The 21732-nt window shown below is 41.7% G+C and overlaps 2 protein-coding genes across 4 annotated transcripts in view; one reads left to right on the top strand and one right to left on the bottom strand.

Annotated features, from left to right (window-relative positions):
- The first annotated feature begins 608 nt into the window (after positions 1 to 608).
- The window catches only part of APPL2 (adaptor protein, phosphotyrosine interacting with PH domain and leucine zipper 2), a 33431-nt gene continuing 12307 nt past the window's right edge, over positions 609 to 21732 (top strand). The window contains exons 1-8 of one of the 3 annotated variants that reach the window (XM_064420457.1): positions 609 to 846; positions 5510 to 5608; positions 15622 to 15681; positions 16176 to 16247; positions 18083 to 18170; positions 20287 to 20328; positions 20446 to 20504; positions 21469 to 21615. In XM_064420457.1, coding sequence (XP_064276527.1) covers positions 793 to 846; positions 5510 to 5608; positions 15622 to 15681; positions 16176 to 16247; positions 18083 to 18170; positions 20287 to 20328; positions 20446 to 20504; positions 21469 to 21615 — 621 coding nt within the window. In that variant the 5' untranslated portion in view covers positions 609 to 792. Of the gene's footprint in view, positions 847 to 1098; positions 1379 to 5509; positions 5609 to 15455; positions 15477 to 15621; positions 15682 to 16175; positions 16248 to 18082; positions 18171 to 20286; positions 20329 to 20445; positions 20505 to 21468; positions 21616 to 21732 lie in introns of those variants that run through there. The other 2 variants (XM_064420460.1, XM_064420459.1) reach the window with 2 other exon arrangements.
- The window catches only part of WASHC4 (WASH complex subunit 4), a 57997-nt gene continuing 51269 nt past the window's right edge, over positions 15005 to 21732 (bottom strand). The window contains exons 34-35 of the transcript XR_010362493.1: positions 19440 to 19488; positions 15005 to 15850 (exon numbers count right to left, since the gene is read on the bottom strand). The gene's annotated coding sequence lies outside the window, so the exon portion shown is untranslated. The remainder of the gene's footprint in view (positions 15851 to 19439; positions 19489 to 21732) is intronic.

Consider the following 21732-nt stretch of genomic DNA (forward strand, 5'->3'; position numbering starts at 1 on the left):
CTGAAGTTATCCAACACAATTAAGACAGCATCAAGACTCATAAAAACATAGCTCGGTACATGAAGGACTAGTAACTCAAAATGCATCCCTTCTAACCCCCCAGGTGTTATGGGGTTACGGTACTATGGGCTATGGCTGTGCGGGGATTTGCCTGTCTGGAGCACAACAAGGTCCCAGAGTTTCACTGGCACAGTTGTCCATGGACAAGAACAAACGCAGATGCCGCAAAGGAGGGTCACTGATAAGCAAGCGGCTGTGCTGATGCCCTGTGTGTCCCTGCCGCGCTACCTGAGGAGAGCACAGCGAAGGGCTCGCCACAGCTACAGGTCCCCAAGCCCCACGAGCTCAGGCTGGAGGGGCCCATCTTCCCCTGGTTTTTATCACACCCTCACAGCCTCTCTCAGCTCAGGGGGCACCCAGGCCGCTGCCACATCCCTCCTCCCGCCGCCCAGCCCTCAGGGAGCGGAGCTGCGGGAGGCCGGAGCAGCGGGAGGCCGGCACGGCCGCCCTCCATCTGCGCCCTGGCTCCCGCCGCCCGTCGAGCTAATGGCGGCAGGAAGCCTCCCCCCACCGGCCCTCCCCGTGACTCGCTTCCTCCGCCGGACGGAAACTGGGCGGAGTGAGCGGCCCCGGCCCCGCCAGCGGAGCCGTCCAGCCGTGCTCGGTGCCTGCGAAGTGCGGCGGCCACCCCCGCGGGGACGGACGCACGGACGCAGCCGAGCCCCGCCGCCGGGGCGTGCCAGCGCCGCGCACCCCGCTCCTGCCAGGGCTCCGCCGCTCCGCAGCGCCAACATGCCCGCCGTCGACAAGCTCCTCCTGGAAGAGGCTCTGCAGGACAGCCCGCAGGTAGCGGCAGCTACCGGGACAGCCCGTCCGTCGGTCGGTCGGTCGGTCGGTGTGACGCACCTGAGCGCTCGGTGCCGGCGGGCAGCCCGCGGGTCTGGCGGGCCGGGTTGAGAGCGGGCGAGGGCCGGGGAGCAGCGTCCCGTGGCGGGGAGAGGGGTGCCGGGGCGGTGCGGGGGGACGGCGCGGCGGGCGGGGAAGCGGTCGGGGCGAGCTCGGTGGTCGCAGCCGTCGGGGGGCGGGGACGCGCTGAGGCGGGCGGACGGCAGCCGTGCGGCCGCCGGGGAGGTCTGGTGTCCCGCGGGGGGTTCGTCGGGGAAAAGCAGGCAGAGTCTGCTCCTCGGCGTGCCCCGGGACGGGGACAGCGCGCCCGTTCTCCTCAGCGCCCTTAGTGGAACTGCTGTGGCTTTTTCCTCGCACCGTGCCGTCCGGGTGCGCGCTCGGTGGCTGTAAGGGTTGCCCTGAACAGCCGAGGTGTGTCGGGGAAGGACAGGAGCGCTGGCTTCCCCCGAAGGGAAAGGGACACCTGTGCGCGGTGAGTCACCTGGCCCCGGTGACAGAATGGGCTGGAGGAGTGTCACCACCGGGGTGCCTGCTCCTCAAGGGCCGCAGCTCCTGTACAGGAGCTTCCGTGAGGATAGGTGAGGCGGATGCCACCGAAGATGACCTCCTGTGGAGGGGTGTGAGGAGCGGGGAGAGGCGGTCGCTGCCCTTCCCGAGTGCGGGCAGGGGAGGATGTTGCTCCTTTCGGCCCCGTGCCGCCGCCGGGAGCTGCCCCGGCTGCACGCGGGACCCCTGGCACTGTGGAAGCCCCACAGAGGAGAACATGCCATGTCTCCATGTGTTCAGGGGCTGGTTGAGCGGAACAGAGAAGTAATAGGAAGGGGAGGGAATGGAAATTCCACTGAGAGATGCGGAAGGTGTGCTTGGGGACAAGGCATGGTGCAGAGTGAGATACAGAAGTGGTTGGTGAAGCAGGGAATAAACAAATGAGGACAGGGTGGATCACTATGGGTGCAGCTCCCAGGTAACCCTGTGTTGTAATCCTAACTCATCTGCTGATGGATCAGGAGGAGGAATGAATAGGTGAGCAGTAGAGGAGATTACTGCAAGGTGTTACAGAGTCTGTCATGAGATGTTTTGAAGGAAAGTCTGTAAATGCACCTGTCAGGACGTAATGAGCCTTGGGTCTTATCTTAATTGCCTCATTTTATCCTGCTTTTTTGTAATTTCTTGAAATCCAATTCTAGTAAGAAGGATTTCCCTCATCTCTTTGATGTGCCGCATTTGCAATCATCCTTAGGAATTTTAAGCTCTGGGCTGGAAGAAGTGTTCAGTAATGTGATGTTACACCAAAGTCAGCTCTGCTTGCAGCAGGTTTGGACAAGGTGACCTGCAGAGTTCCTTACCAGCCTGACCTTTTTTGTGTTCCACAGTTTACCAGAACGTACTAGATTCATTATGGGTAGTTAGTAATGTTTTTAGTGTTAAAATACCCACTGCCTCCTAAAGCTGAAGAAATTGACATGCAGGAGAAGTGAACTAATTTACCTCTTCAGTCAACACTTCCCTCAATGATTAAAAATGCAATGCTGACTGAAAGCAGCTGAACAATGCACTGAACTGAATTTGGAGGTAGTTGTCTTTCTTGTGTCCTGAAATGAAGTCTGTCAAGGTGTCCTTTGCAATCACTGGAATACCAGGCAGTGCATAAACCTGAGTATTGCCAGGATGTTTTACCCTGATTTGGACATTGCTTTTTCTTCAAGCTCTACAGCTTTCAGAGGGAGGGACGTTGTTTAATTTTTATAATGGCCCGGTGTTGCTGAAATATATTATTTTTATGCAAGGAAGCAGGAGTGGGCTTTTTCAGTCTTTTATATTTTTATTACTTTTTTCCCTGGGGAGAGCTTTAGATTCACAAAATCAAAGCAAAAAGTTAGTCTCTGTTCCACAGAAATAAGCAGCAAAGGATCAGTTACTTCTGCAAGAAGGAGCATTATTCTCTCCTGCTCTGTGCAGTCACAGGAGTGCAAAGGGATGGTGAAATGAGGATGTAACCTCACTTTGTATAATCTGTGGGAAGTATGTGATTTACATGCAAAACTGAGGAGAATTAGGCCAAAGTTATTTCTTCATCAGGTTTCTGGAACTTGATTTATCTCTCCCCATTAGTACAGTACTTTTATCTTGATTTGTCTCCAGACACTGGCTGAAAGAGGCCATAAGTGTCTTAATTTTGACTACAAATTAAAGAAAAATTTGGCTACAAAATAGAGAAAAATTTATTTCAGCAGTCATGCTAAAATCAAGGGAAGTACTTACATGAAACTAGAAAATTGTTTCCTATCCTTCCAGAAGCTGAGATAATGTTGTGAATAATGGAGCCTCCTAAATGTTAGCTTAGTATTTGGATTACTAGTTTATTTCGGCAGAATTAGCTGCTATTCCAAAATTTGTCAAAACAGCAACAAAAAAAAGACATACATGTTGGTATTTTGTTACAGTGATTTCATATGGTGTTAAATGTAAAAGTTTCCAAGAATAACTTCCAAACTGTCTGAATAATTTATTGGTTTTATTATTTTTGAACAATGTGCTAATAACAGAGGCCAAGACTTTCACAAGTTGGTTCCCGGAGCTGTTCTGCTTCAAACCATATTTAGACAAATGAAAAATCTGAGTCTGCAAAAATTCAGTAAAATTTACAAATGCAGCTTTCCCCTCTATTGGGGAACCTTTCCCAGCAGGCAGAAGTGTGTGATTTGTAGCCTACTTCAGGCAATTTCTTTGTAACCTTTGAGATTTGGCTTGATAAACATTGTGTCAAGTTTTATAATTTTTTTCCCCCAGATTTATTTTTTAACTATCTTTGTACCCTGTGCTTTTCGTGTGCCATTGTAACACAAAACAGGTGCCATTGTAACACAAATTGAGCACTGCATAGATGTAAAATAGTTTGTTGACATTATTTTGCTTTATATTGTTGGAGATAAAACATTTGAAACCAGATATTTTTGAAAATCAGTATGTTTGCAGTTACTGAAATAATATGTTAATGTGGAAAACTCAAAATCATGCCACTGTCCTTACAGGGAAATTTTGTACAAAGGTGCTTTAAACATTTGGGATCCTGGTATCAATTTCGTTGACTTGGACTTCTCTCCATTCTCTGGTTTTTATGTTCACCTTATTTGAGAATAATACTTTGTAATGCATATTCACTTACATGCTAGGATCTCAAACTAGCTTCCCAAACTGCCAGCATCTCTCAGGGAGGAGGTGTTGTAGCAGCTCAGCACGTCAGCCAAGGGAACTGTTGAAAGCTTTTGAAGGTACTCAGAGGAGGAAGGTTCTGAAGAAAATCCAAAGACTGACTCCCAGGTCATGTATTTTAACCACTGAGCAGCACTAGTTTCTGGCTTGGATACTTCTCAGCAGAGATGAAATGATAATTAATCATAGGCCAGGATTTCTTGAAGGATGCTGGTGTTATGTTTTCCAGAACAAAGAAAGTCTGGGCAGAGAGTTTTGCAGAGAAGAAAAAATGCCTTGGAAAAATGCATGTGCCTTCTGTTAAAATAGTGGAGTATCTTAAAACTTTGAAAATAAATTTCCCAAATTCAAATCTGGATACTTCAGGTACATTAGAGATTCCTGTAAGAGGGAGATAAATAAAGGACTTACTCTTTTACAGGACTGACATGTCTATGAAAGTACTGGAGTTTATGTATGCCCCTCATGTAAGCAGATGAAGCTCATTAATGTCATATGAGTTAGCTGTACAGATGGAGAGACATTTCCAGTTAGCCTCAAATAGATTGGATTTATCAAAGCTAAGACTAAGTATGGATCATGAGTTTGTTAAAGGGACAATCTTTCCTCTTTAATTATTGTAAACATCTAGCAAATTCTGGAGCCCAGCATTATTCTGAAATACCGTTTTTATCCCATCTCAGCAGCTGTGTCAGCAACATAATTTTTATTCCTGACAATTCTGCCTGAAGAAGCCAAGGGAATTTATTTGTGTCTTTAAGATAACACAAGTTCTTCCTTCCCCTTCCTGCTTGCTGGCTAGGATGAGTTAGCAGAGTGAAGAAAGTGCAGGGTATCTCTGAGTGGGTGTATCCTTGTGTGCCTCTTGAGATGAACACTCAGTTGTTTGGTCCAGTGACATCAGCTTGCTTTGGCCAGGGCCCCTTAAGAGTTGCTCAAGACAGTGGGGAGTGAATAACAGAGTGTAAATTATCTCAGTGGAAAGAGGTGCTTTCAATGCAGTCTGACACTGGAGAAGTAAAGTGAGCAAGCAGTGGTGTTTGACCCCCAGTCCTTAACATGGTTTGAATTACTGTCGTCAGCAGGAAGATATTCAGGATTTTTTACATTCCTAATTATGTTGGAAGGACTGTCTATTGGTAGGAGCAAGAGCCTGGGAGCTGGGATGTGGCTGTAGCATTTTATTAGTTTACATCCTTGTGCCTCAATTTACTATCCATAATAAAAGAACCTATTTCCACATGTTTAGAGATTCTGAATAAACAGAATCGTGCAAGTCAAGGACATATTATTTCTGATTGCTTTTTACTACCATCTCTTTGTAGTTGTTTGATTCTTTTTGATATTTCTACTTAGGACTGAAAACTTTGCTTTTTTTCTTTTATTGAAGACTCGTTCTTTGCTCAGTGTCTTTGAAGAAGATGCAGGAACCCTTACAGAATATACAAACCAGTTGCTTCAGGCAATGCAACGAGTCTACGGTGCACAGGTAATTTTTTATTTGTATTTCTTTTGTTCAATGTGGATTAGAAGATAAATTGCTGTTATGGTGCTGTTATTTACATTAGAGTTACTAAGTACATGTTCTTTCTGTGGTTTAAGAGGAGTTGTGGGTGTTTTTCCTCTGATAGCTCAACCTCTTCCTGCCTGATGCTCAGAAAAGTAGTAGTCATTAAAAAAAAAAAAGTTATTTACTTTGTCTGCAAACAATTAATCAGAGTAAAACTGTGCTGTGTCCTCATCTTATGGTACATTGGGAGGCCAGCCTTGACAAAATTGCTTGCCAAATGCAGACACGATTCCCAGGTCTGCACACTGACTTTAGGCACCTGACTTTGATGCTGTGACTCACCTCATGGAGGGAGCTGCCCATGTCCATTGATTACAGAGCAGATGTGCACTTTGGTTCATACTAAAGTTAAGTGCCTAGAGTAGTTGTGAAAAAAAATGAGCAGGAGCAGAAAAAAAACCATTTTCTAGAGTGTTTACGTGACCTAGATGACTAAATCCCTTTGAAGGTAAAATCTGTAAGAGAAATTATATCCAGTGCTTTGGAAAATGTAAATCTGAGTGATTTTCAGTGAAGCTGATTCCCATGTGCATAAAATTAGGTGTCTCAAAATGCCATATCTGGGTCTTTAAAGACATACACGATGTCTCATGGAAGTTTTGCAAATAGTTATGTAGGTTAAATTCCTGAGTTCACTAGAAACAACTTTTCTATTCTTAAACCAGTAAATCAGAGCCCACAGAGAGGTTAAGAGCTCAGGGGTATTTTGAATTTCCCTGGAGAGTGCCTGATCCCTACATTATTAGAAATCAGTTCAGCTGTAAGTCTTGCTATAAACAAGTATGCGTCCATGTGGTGGGATTGCTCTTTGGGTGACTGATAGTTTGACATGGAAGAACCATTTGCCCAGGATCTGGCTGCCTACATCTGGAAGATCCAGCTTTGGAGAGCTTCAAAGTCTTCACGTCTTGGATGTTGTGCAAATGAAGAGCAGCCAGAGGTTTGCAGCACAGCTTAGGTACATAGGAAATGATGCAGGGCATGGCCGAGGGCTTGAGATGGCATGAAATCAACACTGAAAGTCAGGGATAGGCATTTTGGCAGAGTCACTGCGCTTTAAGGGTAACAAAGAGTGTGGGCACCTTGTGTGGTAGGAATCCGACAGCAAAGACTGGGTAGGATTGAAAAGGATGAAGAAGGGAATCAGGAGATAAATGTGATTTTTAATGTCCAGCTTGAGGGCTGCATGTCCCTTTCCGCTGCTGCTGACCTTTTAGGATGGGATTTTAGGAAGTGGTTGCTCTATGTGATTCAAGAAAAAGCACTGTTTTTGCTTTTCTTTGCCTCTTCCTTTTCATCTTGGTTTTTATACTTCTCCATTTCTGTTTCGCCACAATTACATTTCCTTTTTCTTCTCATTGTCTCAGTACATTTACCCATCACTGTTTTGCAGTCCTACTGAGTCTACTTCATTTTTTCAGCACTTTTTCTCCACTTCTGTCCTGAACACTACTTTAGTTTGATGTAAATATTCAGTCGCTTGTGAATATTTGATATATTCTTTAAAATAGGTCTTTGGAGTTTGAGACAGTTTTGAGATGTAGAACTAGAAGGATAATGCTGAATTGCCTACTAAACATAAAGTTAGTTATGGACAGTTAAGAAAAATATGTGTGGCATTTCTTGGCTGCCTAATCACTGTTTGGGAGAAAAAGCACTTTTGTTGATGTGTTATCTGGGCCTCAATAGCAGCATATTAGGAGGTGTTACCAATCCTGTTAAAGCTGAGAGTACTGAGAAGCCGAGTCCAAATTTGCCTGTTCATTTTCATGACTTCAGTTTTGTCTCTGTGAAGTCAAATTTTCTTTTTGCAAAGTCATTGTCATCTCCTCCTCTGATTTCTGTGTCTGTAAGATAGGAATTACAGTTACTGACCTACTTTAAAGCAATGGCCATAAAATAACTGGGATCACAGTCAAGGCAGCCAGACAAAGCATCAGTGGGTTGTACTAGTCTCCAGTACTGAAAATTAAGGGTTTATGCCCCCTGAAAACACTTACAAAAGTTTAAAAAAATGTTAATTTTGTTTTCTTCCATAATTTTTCTAAACTTTAACATTTCCCAGATGACTTAACCATGTTTTCAGGATTTTTTTTGGCTAGCTTACTAGAAATTTGGTGTTTCTTGTGATGAAAACTCAGATTTTTGTGTAATTCAAACCACTCTAGCTTGTGATCAAATAACAATAGTAAAAGGTTCTGAAGAGATTCAGTGCAGAGTGTCAGGGGAGTAGCAATTAGTACCAACTGCATGCTGTTAATTAACTGTGTGGATATATTCATATAGCTGTCTATAGCTGTGCCAAAACACTGCTCTGTGTGAAGCACCACACTAAATTTGTAAAGTGACAGCTTAAACTGCTTTAAGCACTTGGATCAGTGCATTTGAAAGGAGTGTGAAAAAGAAATACTTGCCCGTATTTTTAAAAAACATTTAGGAAAATAGGAATCCTTTTAAACCTCTTTTCAGATTTACATGTGTTTGAGCAGGACTTTAAAAAGAGAGTAAAGGAGGGATGTGCAGCATCCTGTGCAGCAGTGGCTCTGCTGCCTGGGCTGCAGCTGGGAGATGCATGGGTAGCAGATTGCCTTGGCTGCAAGGCTCTCAGTGCTTTACAAAGCTCTGGTTGCCCTGCAGGATGAGGACAGTGCTCTCACCTCCCTGGACACCCACACCACATGGGATCAGGTGGTGACTCTTTAGTGCAAAAGAGGCTGTGATGCTTCAAGGCAGATGCAGCATGCGATGCCCTGATTAAGGAGAAGTCACAGGACCCAAAAGTGGCACTGGAGGAGTGAGGTTGCCCTGATGCCCTGATTAAGGAGAAGTCACAGAACCCAAAAGTGGCACTGGAGGAGTGAGGTTGCCCTGATGCCCTGATTAAGGAGAAGTTACAGAACCCAAAAGTAGCACTGGAGGAGTGAGGCTTGGTTGATCTGGCAAACCAATGTGATTAAAGCACAGTGAAGCACAGTGAAGCATTTTTATATTCATCAAATAAACCACACCTATGTGAGTACACATTATACTTCCTGCTGTAGATCTCCCAGCTGTGCTGTAGTACCCTGGAACAGTACCACAGCAGTGGTCTTATACAGGAGATCTTCCTTACAGAGTTTATTCTTGTAGCACTTCCTTCTTGTATGCAAGCCCTGGTGTTGCATCTGGCATTACTGCTGATTTCTGTGAATGTTGTGTTTGTCAGTCTGGATGTTTTATTACCTGAGCAATATTATAATGCAGCAGCAAGCAACAACTGTTAGAAAATTTATTTTGCTTAATTTACAATGCTGAGGCTCTTGCAATAATGAATGAGAAAAATGTGCCCAGTTTACCTTCCTGACCACTATCATAGGAAATTGTTTTCAAAGCTTTGCTATAATTTCCAGTTCTTCATCATGCTCTAGAAGTGGCTGAGCCGGGAATCTTCACTTGAAGCAAAATGCCTTTAGGAAACTCTTAGGAGACTCTTGTGTCTCTGCCGACTGTTAGAAGGGATGAACAGTTGCGCAGATCAGAAGAGAGTAAGATGCAGTATTTTGTAAAGTAAAGATATTTCATCTCATGAGTCCTGACAAACCTGTCTAGATAGAGGGGCAGTGATGTCAGAAGAGGAGTAGAAAGAAGCACATGTTGTCTTTATCAATATCAATCTGGAGAGAGAACAGCATAGGAATTGTGAAGTATGATCTTGTTCAGCATCTCCCTCTCTGTGAGCATTTCTCTTGTGATTTCAGAGGCACACAGGCAAAGCAGCTACAGCCACCATGGCTCACTGCCTTTTTACATCCAGACTCTTAGAGAACCTTTTGACAGTTACGGAATAGTCTTGGTTTATAGGTACCACATTACATGGGTGTCAGGACATCTTGAATCTGTCAAGCTATTTTTTAAGTAGTACAAGTGTTACTTCTCTGCAAATTCATGATTCCTCATGTCTGTATTTTTCAGCAGTGCTGCTTGTTTGATTTTCCTGTGTATTGCCTTCAGGAGGCTGTAACTCAGTAGTTGGGTGTCAGGCTCTTTAGGTTATGCATGGACTTTCATATTTATTATGTTGCATAGCTAACCCCAGGTGCTGAGAGTTCTTGCTTATTTAGCAAGCAAGCACTGATACACTTTTTCTTTTAATTGTTTTCATGTCTAAGGGAGCAATTGTATTGGCTTTTCAAATTATAAGAACATTTTTTCCCTAAAACATTTTGATGGAATAAAAATTAAGTTACCATTTTATAAACTTCTAACTCAACATAGAGAAGTTTCAGCAGAGTGTTAGAATGGGACAAACATTTGCAATAAACTACAATTGTCATCACTGACTCCTGTGAAATACTGTGTGTATTATTATTCCATACTTGCAAGTTTGCATCTTACCTTCTTGAGGCTTATTCACCATATATTGCTGACAGAGATAAGCAGAAGATTACCACATGAGAACTAATGTATGTATAAAGGCACGGGAGAGTTTTCACTGTGCCTGGAAACAGGTTAACATTGTGCTAAGGAGGATCTGGGAATCTGAGGCAGCATAAATGTATGAATACCCTGCTGATAGTAATTGTTTTGACAGAAGAGATTCTTTCTGTACCATCCTGTTGTAACTGCTGTTGGTGTTTTTCAGCAGAGCTTTGACTGGTGGCTTCTATTCCTTGAAGCTATTGGAAGATCCTTTGCTGAGCTGTTCCCGTTTGTTAGGATGGGATGCCATGCTGTGAATCAGCACCAGGGCAAGCCATATTAGCCTGATCTTGTAAAGTGCTGTGCAGCCTGAGCACCCTGGTGAGGCTTAGCTTCTGCAACCCTGGGTTCATGTTTCCAAGCCATTTAGTATGCAAACCTAAGCCTGTAGGACTGTGCCATTTACTAGATTGCTGGATAATTCTGTTTTGTCAGAAGATAAGCATATGTAAATGGAGCTGCATAAAACTCTTGTGTCAAGACCCAGTTCTTTTTGTGCTGTGCCTAATTTTAAAGGTAAATGTGTTGCCTGGTTCTGAAGGGATGGACAGGCTGCAACTACCTCCTGGGTCTTCTGCTTCAACCACATATCTGGGTCTTTTTTCTCTTTGATGATAAGTTTTCCCAGATGTAAGCCAAAATTTATTATGTGTCATTCTGCACACACAGAGTGCATGGATAAATACCTTTACCAGTGTCTTGCTTGTTTATATGAAGCAGCCTTTGGCAGTTCTGTGTCATAGTTACTTGCAGTTTAAAAAATGCCAACTCTATCTGGAGTAGGAAAGTTGCTTTGCAGAAAGCTTCATTAGAGTGGGATTTGAACTGGGTGTGCTGGAATAGTTCTGTGTCTTTAGAAGTTAATTTATAGCTGGACTAAATCCTTTACATGCCCTCAAATCTGTAGTCTGTTAGACAACTGTCTACAGAAATATCTTTGGATTTCAGCAGATTAGTCCTCAGAGTTTATTTTGGAAAAATAGAGAGATCCTAAAAATGGATGGACTGCCTCACTGGGAAATTGTAAATGGCATGGATATTTTGTTGCAGAAGAATCAGTCTCTTCTGATGATAAGAATAGCGTAGTGAATAAAAGTGGTAATAAAGAAGGTGGAATCAACCACATGTCTTTACTCTGGGCACTAGCTTAGAAAGTAAGACAGACTTTTTTTTTCCCACTGACTTATTTGAAGGCTGGATCAAGTATTGAAGTAACTTGAAAATTAAACAATATTTTTCAAACTAGCTGTTTTTCATTTCTGGTAGATTAATGCTAGAATCAAGGCCCACTTTCATTATCTTATCCATTTGAACTGGACTTACAGAAATTTATTCCTAGGGCTATCATGCAAGCCAGGGTTAGAGAAAAGGGGAAAAATAGTCAGCACATCTGTAATCACTACTGATTAATTATACTTATTTACATATGTTTTTTTCTTCCTTCTGCTGTGCTTTTTTATATTAATGCTGCAGAGATTTCTTACCTGTTAAGCAAAACCATCTAGTGCAAATGAATTTATTTGCAAGGCCCACTGCTGGTTAAGTTTGCCTTCATTTAGAAAGCTTCAGTTTCTGTTCAGGATTTTTTTTTTTGAGTTTTTGCTTGATATATCATCTCATTAATAGGTGCCATACTCCATAAATGTGGGATGAATTCTGAAATGTCAGGATAATATGGAAGAGATGTAGAGTCAGGACATGTATTGTAGTTTTTCTTTTGCAATGGTGTATTGCATTGCAGTCACTTCAGGACAAAGGAAATCAATGTTGCTGTGTCCATGGGAAAATGCCTTGGAAATAGATTAAAACCTGTTAAAATAATTTGCCTGGATTTAGTGGATCTGTCAAATGAAGCAATGCAAATAACTTCTGAGTCTTGGAACTGAATGGCAGCAGGGCAGGGGGAGGGGGAAAGGCTGATTAGGAAGAAATGGGAGGAGGATTAAACCAAACTTTCCCAGATTAGTGTGCTTAGCAATGCAGTATTACCACTAGGTCAGCAGAGCATTTTACTTGCTTCCTGTTCCTTATGCAATGGAGTGTGTTTCAGCTTGCTAGCTTAATTTTTTTTTTTTTTTTTTTTTACAGTTTTTGGACGTGTGTCTGTTTTGTTTTGATTTTTGTTTGGGTTTTTTTTCCCCAAATGATGCAATGAATAATTTTGTACCTCTAATGGGAACGGAGTCTGGCAGGTGTTAGGAGGGAGGATGAAGGACCAAGGGTTAACTTTTCCACATGGGTAGGGATTGAGTAACAAGTTTGTGGTTCTGACACAAAGACCAAGCTTGGTCTGACACAAAGAACTGAGCCAATAAATGAAAAATGTGACCAGCTGGCAGCAGTGGTTTGTTAGTAATACATGAAACTGTTGTCCCCAAATCAGCCTAAAATCCCAAAGTAAGTTTTGTGTCAGGCACACCTCTCAATTTGTTCTGTATCTGGAGTAATAAACTACGAATGCCTGCTTGGGGTCTGTAATGAACTGTTGTCACCTGGTTGTGTACTTGGTAAGGTGTTGTTCATTTACACCCCTTTGAGATCCTCAGGGTTTCTGTGTTCTCCCATTATCCCGTCACATACTGGAGACCACTCCTGGGGAGTGGTGATCCCTGGAAGATGCTTGTTCCACACACCTCTTTACACTGCCAATCTTCAAACTGCCCCACGCAGATGAGTAGTGATGCCCTTTGAATGTTAAGTGAGGAAATTGAGGATTGATTCTAAAAACCAAACTGGTATAAGCTTTGTGGATGGTGAACATAAAAGAACAGGGTGTCTTTGGATATGGGGATTTTGTTTCTTTGTTTGTATCAACCCATTATTCTGAAGCTTCTTGTAGTGTTAGCAGACTTAGGCCAGAAGCATGTCTTTTCCAGATTCAGAGCAGATCACGAAACTGCAGACTTTGCAGGAATAAATAAATTGAAACAAATGGGGAAAAGAGGCATGTTTCTGATACTTGGTTTATTTCTAAAGATTTCTCTCATCCTGATCCAGCTGTACAGTTTGTAGGTGGCATCACAGTTGTTGTGTGAGGACTTAGAGCTGGGTAGGAACTGCAAGAAGACTGTCTTTGAGATTGTGTTTATGAAAAAGATGCCAGGTCTGAGAACTTCTGCTTGTTTTTTGTAATATGAATTTCCTCCCACATTAATACAAACAAACCCTTTAAATGTCTTCTGTATACTTGCAGGGAGTCCTGTCCTCCCTGTCATAAACTCATTGCTTGCTAGCTCCCACTTTGAAGGTGGCACAGTCTCTCTGGTGTTCTTACTGCTTGGGGACAGATAATTAAGCCTCATTCCTATCCATGTCTGACCCCTTAACAGGGTTTGTTTTTATTATAAGGCAGAACCTCCTTTTCCATCCTCTAGCTTGGGAAATACTTAAATACCAAGTGTTTGTGTAAAGCTTTTTCATTGTAAAAACTACGTAATCTGTAAAACCTCCTGCAAATCTTAAAGGAACCATTGTCATTACTGTTGTGTGAAAATGTGCTTATTAATAATTGGGCCGAGACAAGAAATAAGACTAATCCATCACTGTCAAGTGAGAATAGTCATGGGGTGTGCATGATCTGAGCATGGGCCCACATTATCTCAGCTCTGAACTCCTGTTGGTACCTCAGGAGCCTCTGCTGTGCCATATCCTCCTGCCTGGGAGTGTTATCACCATGGTGTTTTCAGATGGTCAAAATTACCTCATTCAGCTTTTCCTGTCCTGTGTTCCCATGCAGTGACTGGTTTGGTTTGGCTTTTTTATTTTTCCCCTGAGCACTTGAGCACCCTTTAACACTGACTGAACGTTGGGCCCTTCTGCCCTGTGCACCCCCGTTCCTGGCGTGCCATGGCAGAGCAGAAGCACCAGGCTGTAATGCAGTATGTCACAGGTGGCAGCAGGCCAAAGCAGAGGGTGTTTCAGGGTCTCTGGCCCACATAGTTCACTGTGCTGGGCTCTGCTTGCTCAGGATGACAAGGGACAATAAGACAGCACACAAGCTCTGTCCCAGTTTTAATGGTTTTCTGTATCAGCCCTAGTAAAAAGGGCTCTATTGAAGCAGTTCAGAGATCTGCTCCTAGTTTTACAAACTCTCTATATATTTGAAGACAGGAATAGTTTGTTAAGTTTAATTTTAAATTTAAAGTTACTGGTTCTCTGCGTTTCTGAGGACAAAAAGGATCTGATAGGGGTTAAGACAGATGTCAGTTAACCCCTTCCCTTTTTTCTTTTATTCTTGTTTTAAGTCCTCATTAACAGATCAGGGACAGAGCAGTTGATCTAGTGTTAGGAATACCTTGATTAAAGATTGACATATCCAAGTGCTTGTCTGGTTTTTCCAGCTGTCAGGTAAAATTACACAACTGCTCTACAAATCTTACCTGGTGTAAGCACATCTTAAGTGTGTGTATACTTTCAGGAAAAGAGAGATGTGCTGGTTTGTGCTCTTGTAGCCACTTAAAGTGCTGTAATTACATTGGTACATTCCCTAAGCGTGAGTGCATCATGAGGCACATCTTCTGGTTCACTTTATTGATGTAAGTTTTGGGGAGAGATGATTAACCTGTATGAAACATTCTTATGCTGATATGGCAATATACCTCAATCTTTGAGGTTGTTCTAGTTTTCTTATATTCTTGTGATGGGGAGAAACCCAAGCCTAGAACCAAATGCCCAAATCTTAGCTCTATTCAAAGTAATTAAACTGTAGATCTGAAGTATGTACCTCCTACTGCTGCTTCTCTGTTGTCATGGTTTAAGCCCAGCCGGAAATTCTGCCAGCCCTGTTTGTGGGGCTTGCTCAACCACATTTCTTTTCCCCTCACCCCAGTGGAATAAGGAGGAGAATCAAAGTAAAACTTGTATTTTACGATAAAGGAAGTTTAATAATTGAAAATAAAGTAAAATAATAATGGTACATTATAATAATGATAATAAAAAGGAAAAAAAAAGGTGATGCACATTGCAGCTGTTCACCACCCACTAACTGATGCCAGAGCTCCCTTCCTGAACCCAGACTGGCCTCCCTTTAGGGTACTTGCCCCAGTTTATTTACTGGGCATGATGTTCCATGGTGTGGAATATCCCGTTGGTCCTTTTGGGTTGTCTGTCCCAGCTGTGCTCCCTCCCAGTTTCTTTTGCGTGCTCTCTCACTGGCTGAGTGTAGGACAAGGAAAAAAAATCATTTACTTAGGATAAACATGACTTCACAAAAAATCCAAAACATTAGTGTGTTTTCAGCACTATTCTTACTCTGAATCCCAAACACAGCGCTGTAACAGCTGCTGAGAAGAAATTAACTCTATCCTAACTGAAAGCAGGATGTCTGCAGGTATTTTGGAACTAGCTGTTTGCACACAACTGAATGTTTGTCAAAGTAGTTTCAGATTCAGTCAAGAAGTTGCTAACAAAGTAGTGGTAACAGCAGTGCTGGGGACCTTTCATTATTTCTATTAACATGTCATTTTTGTTTTTAGAATGAAATGTGTCTTGCCACGCAACAGCTTTCGAAGCAGCTCCTTGCCTATGAAAAGCAGGTATGTTCAACACATGACTTTGATTTCTTTTCTGCCTCAGCACTTGTGAAGAAGTCTCTAAACTGTGTTTTCTGGAAGTGCTCAGGGCATTTGCTTTACTTGGTTTCATGTGAAGGCAGTTGTGACTTTCCCCAGGATGTTCAAGGGAGTTGGGTCATTTCTGAGAATCCTAAAAAAAGAAAAGAATCACATTAGAAAAAACCCAAAAAGGTACAAAATCTGAGTTAATAAATTTATGAAGATACAAGTCAGTTTGTTCCAGTTCTATGACTTGAAAATGAGTATAATAAGAACTAAGTGTTGTTCAAAATCCATTCATTTAATACAAGAAGAGCAGGGTAAAAGAGTGTATATTAATGATCATCTGGTTTTACATTTATTTTAGCATTTGTTGCATTTTGTAGAAATATTCATTAGATTTGTAGTAAAACATGTATTGTATTTTATATTAATCTTTACTAATTTATGGACCAAATGTGTGTTTATATTTCCAGCATTTTGCCTTAGGTAAAGGAGATGAAGAAGTGATATCCACCCTCCATTATTTTTCAAAAGTTGTGGATGAGGTAATTTGAATTGCTAATATTCTCTTTTTACCATACAGAATATTAGCGTTTTTTCTTTGGGTCTCTCCTTTTGATTCAGAGCCTTCCCACTGAAGGCTAGATTGTGCCTGAGTTTTAGAGTAGTTTAATTTTGGATAAAGAAGTTTGATATCACCCTTCCATAATGGTTTAAGGTGTTTCTGTGGCTTCATCCCATATTCTGTCCTCAGAGCAAGGCTGAATTTCCTAGGGGAACTTCAAGAGGGACTAAAGCAGGATGTGTCATCTAGGCTAGGGCAATCTTTTACATAATTCCATATTAAAATGATACGTTTCTAAGCTTTAAATGCTGCAGTTTGAGCCAAAACTTGCTAGGTATGGATGCAGGGCAGCTGTGAATTGGTAAAGCTGCAGTTCAGTTGCTGTGAGATGATGCAGAATCCAGAGATGTCTGGGGAAGGCTGCAGTACTGTGAGGTGAAGACAGTGAATCTGTGTGCAGTGAATACCCCCATGCCCTAGAGGTTTCTACTAAGTACTGAAGTGTTTGTAAATGCTTTTGTTAGACCTGCCCATATAAAATTTCAGTATGGTCTTGATATCTAGGTCCTTCTTGCTTAGGTTTCATCATATCACTCTCTGCTGTGAGCAGTGCTGTGCCATCAGAAAATCTGTTCTTGTTTGTCTACTTCCAACTTTGATTAAGAAGGCAAAAGGTTGTACTGTTTGGTCTGCTGTTTGGTAGAGGGGAGAGGGTTGTGGGACAAAAAGTAAGTAAAAAACTTTAGAGCCCATGGATAACTCTGAGGATGTAGTAAGAGGAATCCCAAAGGTTTGCTTCTTTTTTAGGCTTTTCTTGTTGCATGTGTGTTCTCAGGATGCTTGAAAGGAGCATTTTTTATCACAAGTCTTGCAATTGCTTATGTGAGCTCCAAATAGATCAAAACAAGAGCTTTCCCCTTCCCAGGTTCAAGAGAATGGTGCTGTTTGGGGGCAGAAAGCTGAAAGTAGCTGCTCAGTTTTGTCAGTCACATTTTCCCTGAGGAGAACTTGCTCCATTCCTTGGCCTCCTTTTCTGTGTGTTAGCTTCCCTTGTTCCTGTTTTAGTTGTCTGTTCTGTCAGCATTGAATTGTGTTGTCTCGTGGGAAATCCTCAGTTCACCCTTACCTGCTTGAGGCTGCCTGGAGGTATCCAGGACACTGAGCAAACAGGCAGGAGGTCACCTCAATGTGTGGCACCTTCCTGGTGCTCCTGCAGTGGGATTGATAGCTGTCCTACCTGCACACATCTCATATTCTTAGCAGGCCACTGTTGACATGAGAGCCTTGCCTGCCTTCATCCTAAATGGTCCACATGGGTGCTTTAAAACAGCTGTGTGCTGAGGTTTAGAAACACACAAACAGGAATGGGGAACTGCTATGAAAGTAAAATATTTGAGTGGGACCTTTTGTTTTGCTTGCCCCCTGTTGTGATTGTGTCCTGGTTGACCCTTGTTCATGGAAAGACACTGTAGTTGTGATGGTGGGGCTGTAACTCCATGGCATTCAGACTTAACAAAAACAGGTTAATAAAGGATAATTTAAATCCCGTTAGGTTAAGCATTAGAATTAATGGTCAAGTGAATTGGCCTAATCTGTTATGTGGGAACTGAGAAGTTCTTGGATCCTTGGGAAATACCAGGCTGGAATGAAGCATTCAGGGAGACATCCCCATCTGTCTCAGATACCATGAGAAGTGTATTTCAAGCATTGAAGTACATTATATCCACTGGACACAAGTGGCTGGTGTGTTTTGATGTTCTCTGTGGTTTGGGTTTTTTTATGTACATTGTGTCTTAGAACAGTTCTCTGTTTCAGCTCAATATTCTTCATTCTGAACTGGCAAAACAGCTTGCAGATACAATGGTTCTCCCAATAATACAATTTCGAGAAAAAGATCTCACAGGTAAATTATATTCTAAGTTTCAGTTTTCCTTATATGCTCCTTCTTGTTTATTTCATCACAAACTGAGACATAATGCCATGTATTAATTTGTTCTTTGATGATTCACAGAAAAGTTTGTGGGTTTTTTTTTCTGCTATTTCAATTTCATTGACAGGTGCATGCTCTTACTCAGACAAAACCAGTTCAAGTTCACCACATAACATTTTATGTACCATATGGTGCAAGTTTAAAAATACACAGCTTTGTTCTTTGTTGGGTCACTGTGTTTTTATACTAGTGTAATTTCACTGAAGTCACTGATGTAATTCCCAGAAGGGAAATTTAGCAGTGAATTGGGCTTGCAAACAGTATTTATTCCACTTCAGAAGTTTGGGGCTGTTTGACAAGCACAAGCAAGAATGTTCTTTTAACTTCAGAGAATAGTATATTCCCTCCTTTTTAAGGAATCAGTCCTCTTTAAATCCTTGCCGTGCAAGGGTAGTTCCAAGCAAATTACCCGATTTCACAAATTTGGGATTTCATTACTTAAACAGCAAGGCAGTAACACAAAAATTTTATGTAATCACAAAAGAAAAAAGCTTAAATTCAAGGTCAAGGACAGTCTTACCTACTTATGCCACAGAAATGTGAGTTTTTGCAGCAGCATTTCTTTCTTTCTCTTATTTTTTAAAGCCCACTGCTCATTTCACTTTCTGCAGTCCCACTTATGTCCTTCTTGCAGACTTCATTTTGATGTGAGACAAAATGACTACAGCAAAACAGTGATGGTTTAAGTTCCTTATAGGATCTGATTGGAAATTATGAGGACATCCAGGTGTCTGTGTTAACAATACATTATGTATCATATGCTGTCAAATATAAACCAGAATTTGGATGGTAAGATGTTGATGGTATAAACACTTCCTCAGCTCTTTCATGTTGCCTCAGAGATAGTAATTATTTTTCCATATTTATGGATTCTTCCCTCTTGTTCATTAAAAAATACATGAAAATGAACATGAAGCCTGCAACCACAGCTTTAGCTGCTGCATGACAAAAAACCTGAAGTTTGTTCAACTTCCTTGGATGTCAGTTTTTTAAAAATTCTATCTACTTTTTCTGATGCAGTCTGTAGAACAGCATTTTCAGTGGAGACCTGGCCACACTGGAATGTCATAGAGGGGTTCCACAAGGCAGAAAGGAAGAATAACTGTGTTACTGTTTTTACTTTTGATCCTGTTACATCTATACATTGAATATTGTAGAAACCTCTAAATACAAGTTACTTACAAATGGAAAAATCTTCTGTCTTTCTTCATCTGAGTCATAATGAAGCATTCTGGGGGAAAAAAAAAAGCAGAGTGAAACTGATTAATGAGTAGGATGTTAAAAATAATCAGAGACCATGATGGCATTCTACAGTTTCCCCTTGATATTTTCACAGTTGCATAATGTCTGTTCTTGTAAATGTGCTTTCTTTGTAGCTTTTTGAGAGAGTTTTTACCAGTTGCAGCATATATTGGTGGGGGTACTAAGAGTAGCTTGTGCCTGACACTTGTGAAGTTACTGTGCCTGTTCAGCCTGTCTTCTCTCTACCTGTATCAGAATTTCATGGCCAGTATTTGTAATGCAAGCATCATACCCAGCAGTCAGGTGTGTTGGATACAGATTTATTTTCACAGAGCAGCTTAGCAAAAATGTTCCACACTGAGGGACATTCATATACAGGAAGAAGGCTTTAGTTCATACATCCATGGGTCTTAAATTTCTCAGTATCACATAAGCACTGTCAGATTGTTCAGGACTGCTGATCTTGCATGATAGTGGCGGGCCTTTTGTCAGAATAAACGTACTGAAATGGGGTTTCTTTGGAGAAATGACACTGGCAGATAAGGCATCTTTCTTGGAGTGACAACTTGCTCAATAAAATAAACTCACTCCACCCTTAATTAGCTATCTGCCTATTCATTTCTCTAGCAGCTCATCTGGTTTAGCATTTGCAAGACAGGCACAATGTATACATCTCTGCTGTGGAAGGGCTGGAGTGACTTCGGCAGTAAATATGCCATAAATGGTCTCAGTTGAACAAAGTGTTCACAGCTGGTTTTACTTTGAATATTTGATTTCTCTTTTCCAGAAGTAAGCACACTGAAGGATCTCTTTGGCCTTGCTAGCAATGGTATGTGTCCCTGTTTTGTTTCTATTCATATGCAGCTGCTAGAGCAAAGAAGACATGTTTAATCTGTGCACATACACATCACATTTCTAAAAAAAAATAAATATTCCTTGTCTACAGAACATGACGTGTCCATGGCAAAATATAGCAGGTTACCGAAAAGGAAAGAAAATGAAAAGGTAACAAATGTGAAAGGGAAAATAGAATGTTTTCATCAGCCATTCTGCCTACATCCTTGTTCACTGTGAACTTTGGAGAGTTCGTTGCTTAAATTCACAGTAGCTCAGGAATACTTGTGATTTTGTTTCCAAGCAGACACAAGGCTTTTAAACATCAACTCAGCACTTACACCCGTTTTCTCCAAGTTAGGCAAGTGATGAAATATTGTGCTCAACTAGAGCCCTTCAGATCCATGGGAGCTTTTCAGATAGAGGCAGTCCAAGTGACTATAAATAGCTTTGTATAGGCCTAGTGTTGTACAGCTGAGGTGGTGATGCAGTATCACTGAGCACAATTCATTGTGAACTGCCATGAAGCCTTGTGTCTGCTGTTCCTAAAGCATTGCATTTCTTTGCATGTACCTTCCTGTTCAATTACTCTGTATGGCCTGTCATTCCACTTAACAGTGCACATAACTCTCTTGGTGGGATTATTTTATATTCCTCCTTCTTTGCCCACTGGACTGCTATTCTAAAATACATCCCTTTGTCAAAAAGTGTATGGCTGGCCCTGTCTTGAGAGTGAATCTGTTCTACAGGATGGTTCTTGAAAGGAAATGCCTTATGGAGCACAGTGTGGTACAGCATACTGTGAATTACCTCTGAATTCTGCACTTGCAGACTTGTGTTCTGATCTCAGCTGCAAATAAATTTCTTGCACAGAGATCTGATCCATATTTTTAGTGGTGGTAGTTTTACATAGTTTGTAGTCACTACAAACTCCAAATGCTTTAGTATCATGACAGTTAAGGGCCTGAAGTACCTGCCTTGGGTTTTAGATTTGCTTTCTTTGTTTCTCATCCTTCATTTTAACCTGGAGAAGTTCTGTAAAGATGATGATTTAAAAATAATTTGAAGATGATCAGTAAATATATCCATATACACAGTAACACTTTGTCAACCTCTTGTATAATTTTTTGTTCAGCTTAAGGCAGAAGTGGCAAAAGAAGTGGCAAATGCAAGAAGAAAGCAGCACCTTTCATCCTTGCAATATTACTGTGCCCTGAATGCTCTGCAGTACAGGAAGAGAGTGGCTATGATGGAACCTATGCTAGGATATACACGGGGACAGGTATTGACAGTAAAGTGTCTGTATCACTTAGACATGTTCCTGGGAAAGGTAAAACATTGTAGTTCTGTATTTATTTTGGGACCTGACAAATTACAGTGAGTGTGGTGGGGAAACAAT

Source organism: Passer domesticus, chromosome 5 (genome assembly GCF_036417665.1).
Source record: "Passer domesticus isolate bPasDom1 chromosome 5, bPasDom1.hap1, whole genome shotgun sequence".
Classification (NCBI taxonomy): domain Eukaryota; kingdom Metazoa; phylum Chordata; class Aves; order Passeriformes; family Passeridae; genus Passer; species Passer domesticus.